At 40.2% G+C, this 7,412-nt stretch overlaps 1 protein-coding gene across 1 annotated transcript in view; it reads left to right on the top strand.

The window, feature by feature from the left end:
- Positions 1-1,227, top strand: part of LOC118477239 (ionotropic receptor 25a-like) — a 28,851-nt gene extending 27,624 nt beyond the window's left edge. The window contains exon 7 of the mRNA XM_035968227.1: positions 1,159-1,227. Coding sequence (XP_035824120.1) covers positions 1,159-1,203 — 45 coding nt within the window. The 3' untranslated portion in view covers positions 1,204-1,227. The remainder of the gene's footprint in view (positions 1-1,158) is intronic.
- The last annotated feature ends 6,185 nt before the right edge of the window (positions 1,228-7,412 follow it).

The raw sequence follows: 7,412 nt of genomic DNA, 5'->3' as shown, positions 1-7,412 counted from the left end.
AATAATAATAAATAATAATAACAATAATAATGATAATAATAATAATAATAATAATAATAATAATTATTATTATTATCATCCATAGACATCATGTATATTACATAAAACATGACCAGACTCTCTGCTACACCTAAAAGCTGATGTATTACACCAGCAGACACTAGAAGACCACGCAGGAGCACTATCTGCTTCCAGGAAAGGTCGAGTACACAGTGCAAACTGCAGATTACACACAGTTAAACCTGACAAAATGTTTCCCTTTCTGTGATTTTGTACGTATTCCCACGAGGGTGAAGTGTGGAAAACTCGTGTAAAAGACCTGTCCGAAGGACACAAAGTCAGACTCCTTGCGGGATTCCAACTCACGCTTTACAGTTCTGACTCTAAAAGTCCAGCAACCACTAGATCACCAACGAATCACACCTAAAAAATGTTCTAAAACATAATGTATTTAAACTCGGTAGCACAGCTACCTCAGAACTCACTCTAAAGAGTCCTCTGAAAATGATATAATTTCTTTTTTTCTTCCAGTGGACAAAAATGATTCAGAATAAACAAAGTTACATACAGGTCAACTCCATCGGAATCGATATTTTGGTCCAAAATCGACTGTTTTCAACCCTGCGATACCCCTTAAATCTTTTTTTTTTGGCCAAAAAGATTCCAATTCCAGTGCGCATAATGCAAGACATTCTCGTTCTAGTATGCATACCCCTGCAAAGAGATAATAATATTTGGGTTGAGAAGAAGAAAATAAATGAGCTCGAAGTTTGATATTCAGATTAAAGACGATATCTTTTCCAGACATATCTATTGACGAACGAAAAATAGGACCATTCTTCAAACATTCTCTTCAACGATAAGTAAACTTCGCAGAAACCCAGTTCCTTTTTTAAACCGTAGCCTCCCTGACAGCACACATAAAAGAGGTTCTTTTTTACCCATCGCCTTGCGTTCAGCATCAATGACACTTGCCTCCAGTCGTTAAGTGATGTATTGACCCACTTTTTTTTCTTTTCAGGCCGGCACATTCACTTTTCCCTTCTTTTCTCCTCGAAAGGCTTTAAGAAAAAATAGATCTATAGCGACTTTCCCAAGTCGAATTTTTCCAGTATTTCGTTGAATTCTTGAGGAGGGTACCTTTTTTCTCTTTTTCAGAAGAGCTCTTGGAACCGTACAGACACAACGCAAACAAGGACTTAAAAACGACCAAAAAATTAAAAAAAAAAAAAAACCCAAAGACCCAACCCGGCAGAAAACGAGATGTTGTCTGCTCGACAGTAATCATTTTATGTCCTTCCGTTGAACTGTGTGACGCAAGCAACATCTTTTGGCGGCTAATGATCCAATTAGCGACACACGTGAGCAGCATTGGAGGGCATAACATTAAGCATGTTCCTCTAATCAAAAACTCGTCAGTCATTCATAAGAAAATAATGAGATGTTTGTGTGCATGGTGTCCTCGTATGCCTACCTGGAGTTATCTATCTATCTATCTATCTATCTATCTATCTATCTATCTATCTATCTATCTATCTATCTATCTATCTATCTATCTAAAAGTGCTTAGTCTACTAATGTCAGTGTGAGTATGTATTTGTATGTGTGTGTATATATTATGTACGTGAACAAGTGTATGTGTACGCATGTATGTATGTTAGCGTGTGTGTGCGTGTGTTTGCGTGTATGCGCATGTACGTGTGCGTGCGTTTGTGTGTGTGTGTGTATGTGTGTGTGTATGTGTGTGTGTGTGTGCGTGGGTGTGTATGTGTGTGTTTGTGTGTGTGTGTGTTTTTTTTTTTACATTGTATCTTTTGCTGTTAGGTCATGCTTATCCTTCATTGTTTCGATAGCGGTTTGAAATATTTACAATCAATCTGTCCGCCTCTGGTGTTAGGGAGACAAGATTCACTCAACAACGAGCAGGGTTAATTTTCATGAAAGAAAATAACTTTTTTGCAGAAATTCAAACACAAGAGAAGCATGCATCACCAAAAGAGCGTTTAAAAAAAGCACACCGACACAGTTACGGTCATAAAGTGCAGTGAAGGAGCAAGATGTTAGACAGAAACAGCAAAGGGAAAGAAAAGAAGTAAGCCCTACCAGTGACGCCCTCCAACCACCCGCATCCAAATCTGCATATAGTTTGAGCTTTGTCTTATGTTTCATAGACAGACTAAGGTCAAATTGATAAGACAGGGGACTGACCACAACACTGAAGATACCAACATGCATTACAGGCCATTTTTTTATGTTCGTGTTTTTACGCACCAACCAACACAATTTAGACAAAATAGAAGTTTGGCTTCCGATCCGGCCGTCAGGGTTGACCTCGGCTGAGAGGGATTCCGTTACAACTTCCCAGAAGAAAGACCCAGATACTCGATAAATATTTTCTCCTCACTCGAGACTCACACTCGGGTGTCCTGCGTGCGGAGGCAAAGTGGCTTACATATACCACTACACCATTAACGCCGGTTGGATTTCAATGAAAAGTACACTAAAAGGATAACAACACCAACAACAACAACAAAAACAACAAAAACAACAACAGCATGATATTCAGTTGTTTGTCACCACCGTGCTGTGCGCTGTTTCTCTGCTTAGTTCAAAATTATTGTGTCTTGTTCAAGGACAGACAGATTGCTTTATTTAACTAAGTTGATATCATGCAATACTACGGATTGGATGACAGTCGTTCGAGTCCCAGATTGAAATTTTTTAAACTTGGGTTGTATTGTGAGGTTTTTCAAGGCTCTTAACCCATTTGTCTCAGTTCTAAGGGAGATGGACAAATTGGGAGATGCCGCCTGTTAAACAACCAATAAATAGTGTTGATAGAGTGTTAGCCCATACACTTTTACTCTAAGGACAGAAAACCAGCCCGCACCCAGTGGAAATACTGTGCTCCTAATACGGCTTGACATCGTATGGGAGCCTATGCTCAATAAACCCTCAACCACTGGGATATCCGTTTGGAAAGAAAGTGGGATAAATGAGGGTAATTTTAAATCATTGCTGATTTTATAGTATGCCCGGCTTTTGACCACTGAAATCTCCGTAAACGTACACAAATGGTGAACTTTTATGGAACTGCCTCGTTCGTTCAGACTTCTATATCTAGTGGATAGTTTTTTTATTGTTTTTTTTTACCTTGTCGACATAATTTGGATCATATAGCAGGCAATCTGTTTCGAATCTGCCGGTCAGGGTCAAAGCGGGCCGAGAGGGATATAACATCCTAGCACGAACACCGAGATACCGTACTCGATAAATTTTAATATTTTCTCCTCATTCGGGAATCGAACTCGGGTTTTCTGCATGCTACAGCGAAGCGCCTGATCGCTACACGGCAGTCGCCGATATTCCTGTTGTTAGAAAAAAAGGTTTAGACAAAGGACAAAATGTATCCAGCCATGCCGTCTTTACACCGTGAGACATGATTGTTGGTTTGTGTCAATCAATCTTTCCTGTCTGGTGCGTAATTTGAAAATATTAGTAAATACGACACGACAGAAACATCAGGAAAGGAAATAAGCGCTTTATAGTTGTACTAGAGGAGGTAGGGTTGATAGTCCTCTTAGACTTGGATTTGAAGTGTATGACATTTAAAATATAATTCATATTATAATTTGGAGAGAACAAAGGTCAGAATATTTACCATCGATTTCCAAATAATATGGGTTGAAATTTGTTTTCTAAAAAGATCCTTGGTTCAGAGCCACGAATATTAGGATAATAATCGCTACTAAGCTACAATGAGCCCTTGAAAAAAGAACAAAGCCTCCAGTATATCTGTGAGGGGTATTGAGGACAGTGATGTATTTTTGATGTAGTAGTAAAAATAAAAATGTGTGTTCTGTTTGCTCGTATACAAGTTGTTGTATTCTTTTATAATTAAGACAGCTTTATAAACAAAGTAAAAAACCATCAACAATCTGAAAATGAAAAGGAATGGAAACAAGAAAGAGCGTTTCTGTTTGTCTGTCTGTCTGTCTGTCTGTCTGTCTGTCGGTCTGTCTCTCTAGTCTCTCTCTCTCTCTCTCTCTCTCTCTCTCTCTCTCTCTCTCTCTCTCTCTCTGTAAGTATGTATGTGTGTATGTTTGTGTGCGTGTGTGTGTGTGCGTGTGTGTGTGTGTGTGTGTGTGTGTGTGTGTGTGCGCTTGTGTGTGGGGGGAGGAGGGGTGTGTGCTCATGTATGTGTTAATTTACGTATATTTATGCCCCCATTGACACACTTTTAAGAGGGCCAAGCGTAGTTGAGAGGAGTACCAGCATCACAGCATAGAGAGCGTGATGCTTGATAGAAAATTGCCCCACTTGCAAATCGAACTCAGGTTTTCTGCATATGCAGCGAAACTCCTAACTGCTACACCACTGACGCTAGAGTTGAAATCTGTGAAATAAAAACCTTTCTCTATTATAGGAGCATGTTTTTTGTCTACTTTGAAACCCGCTTGATAGAAAATTGCCCCACTTGCAAATCGATCTCAGGTTTTCTGCATATGCAGCGAAACTCCTAACTGCTACACCACTGACGCTAGAGTTGAAATCTGTGAAATAAAAACCTTTCTCTATTATAGGAGCATATGTTTTGTCTATTTTGAAACCCGTTTGTTGGTATACACGGTACGAGGTCAAGAGATATGATCATCACATTACATTAATCGTGGGCAATATAGCAACTGGCGCTACAACCCACAATTCGTAGTCTCTCTTCTTTTTCGATTATTTTTATTTGTTTATTTGTGTGTTCATTTTGATTTAAAGCCATCCCAGCTACGAACAAGTCATTTCGAAAGGACCAGGTAATCTGATTGTAACGTTTCTGGGCTTAATTTGTTGATGGAGCGGACCCTCGGTCGCGAATTGATATAATATGGACTTTGGCAGAGAAACAATGATTGAGGTGAAAAGATGCCAATATGGTATCATTATTTTCCTGCACACCCTCTAAGGAAATTATTTGTCTTGCCTCCCACGCATAACAAAATATTTCTGACATTTGCTAGTCTCTAACGATCAGGGTGACTTCTCGTTCATATTTCTCTTTTCTGGGCTTGACCTTTCGTCTTATTTGCCATATTTGTTGGAGAGGTTAACTGAAAGTTCCCGTCTGGCTCAAGGAAAACTTAAGCCAGTGGCGATGTCCGCCTTTAGATATAAGAGAATGTCAAGCGAGCAAATAACCCTCCCACAGCAGCGAGTCCTGATGTCAAGGGTTTTGGTTTTGTTCCAGATTTTGTTTAGTTTGAGCTTAATACTCTTTCAGACACGAAAAAGTTCTTTCAAATTTAAAATAAAAGTGATCATATGATCAGAATAAGATTGATGAATAAAGAAAGAAAAAACAACAACCAAATGCATATCCTCCGGTTTTGAAACTGAGAAGGATGGGAAAGGGTTGGAAAAGAGAGAGAGAGAGAGAGAGAGAGAGAGAGAGAGAGAGAGAGAGAGAGAGAGAGAGAGAGAGAGAGAGAGAGAGAGAGAGAGAGAGAGAGTAATATAGAGTGAGAGAGGAAGCAGAACAGAGATAATCAAGAGAGAGAGAGAGAGAGAGAGAGAGAGAGAGAGAGAGAGAGAGAGAGAGAGGAGGGGGGGGGGGGGCGAAGTCAGGTTCCCTGGAAACTCTAAAATAAATCGAGCTGCTGATAAACTGAAACAAATTAGTGTAAATTGTGGAGAGTTACAGAGTGCGAGAGTTAAAAAATGAGACACCGAGGAATGATTGGATATCACCCACAAGCCGAGGAACGTGTGCAACGAAATTATTAACATGTACGTACCAAATAAATACATAAATCATCATCATCATCATCAATACCTTTCACCCCTAGCAGGGTATAGGCCACATACAAGCTCCCTCCATGTATCTCTCTCCTGGGCCATCCTTCCAAGCTCGTTCCAAGTGAGCTTCATCTCTCTCATGTCTTTTCCACGCATCTCCTCCATGTTTCCCGTGGCCTAACCCTGCCTCGCGCTCCTTGTCTGTGACTGTTATGTGATGTTTCCGCTGGGCTTTCTTAAGGTGTGTCCCGTCAATCGCCTCTTTCTTAGTCCTATTTCTACTTCTATATCCCTTTGTCCTGTCCTTTCCCACAGCTCTTCATTTCTTATTCTATCCTGCCACTTAATTCTTGGAATACTCCTCATACATCTGTTGAGGAAAGTCTGGGCTTTATTCAGTAGTGTCTTTGGTGTCTTCCAATTTTCGCAGTCATAGAGGAGCACAGACTTGACGTTGGAGTTGGAGTCGAATCTTGGTGCGCAGTGACATGTTGCTTGCCTTCCCGGCTTTTGATAACTGATTGAATGCTGAATTTGCCTTTGCGGTTCTTGCTTTAACATCTGCCTCGGTTCCACCTTTACCTTCGATGACACTTCCAAGGTAGGTAAAGGAGTCCACTTCTTCCAGGAGAGTGTCTTCCACTGTCACAGTAGGGCTTGAAAATTTTCTTAGCTTCACTACTTTTGACTTGCCTGGATGTATACGTAGGCCAACACTCCTTGATTGGCTGTTGAGTTCCTTGGTCTTTTCTTGCATCTGAGCATGTGTGTGAGAGAGCAGTGCCAGGTCATCTGCTAAGTCCGAGTCGTCCAGCTACTGTCAAGGGATCCACTGTATCCAATTACGTTTGCCTCTGGTGGTTTCTTTAATGACCCAGTCAATAGCCAGTATGAAGAGAAAAGGTGAGAGCAAGCATCCATGTCATACTCCTGTCTGTACCTGGAAATATATAAACAAATAAAAACAAAGAATACCCTGCACCCCGAGACAATCTATACGAACAGAAAATCCTTAATGTGAAAACTCCTTGTGTCTCTAAACAGGGTATACAAATGAGTTGGCTTTGCAAAAGTAATAGTAAAGAAGGATTAATTTTCCCTTTGCGGGTTGTTACGTCACTGGCTTTGGCATGATGTGTTGTATGGCTTGGGTTTAAGTAAATGATGTCGGTATTGAAAATATTATTTAAGAGCCTGGCATTTAATAAAGCGTCCATGTCCGGTAGGAATTGTTACACGTTGGTATGGCGAAGTTCGCAAACAAAAAAAAGCTTGACAACGTCTCTTGAGGAATCTGATCAAGTGTCATGTGCGTCGAAGTCTGTCGAGGAACTCACTCAGAAAACCAGACTGCAGATTCCTAAAGTAAAGAATCAAGAGTTCAGAACACTGGAAGAGCAATGTTATAAATTAAGTTTTCACTAAATTCTATCACATCGGCGTACGGACCTGCTGTGCTACGCCTAAAGCCCAACAGAGGTTGTACACAAATATAGCAAAATTTAACAGGCAAGAGATTCTTAACACTCTCATCACAAAGTGACAAATCTGAAACAGAAATCGGCGATTATATTTCGCCATTCATTTCAACGTTCGGATAATCTATTATTTAAGGTTATTATTAT

The sequence above is a fragment of the Aplysia californica genome, unplaced genomic scaffold, assembly GCF_000002075.1.
Source record: "Aplysia californica isolate F4 #8 unplaced genomic scaffold, AplCal3.0 scaffold00047, whole genome shotgun sequence".
Taxonomy (NCBI): domain Eukaryota; kingdom Metazoa; phylum Mollusca; class Gastropoda; order Aplysiida; family Aplysiidae; genus Aplysia; species Aplysia californica.
This window is presented reverse-complemented; position numbering and strand designations above follow the sequence as displayed.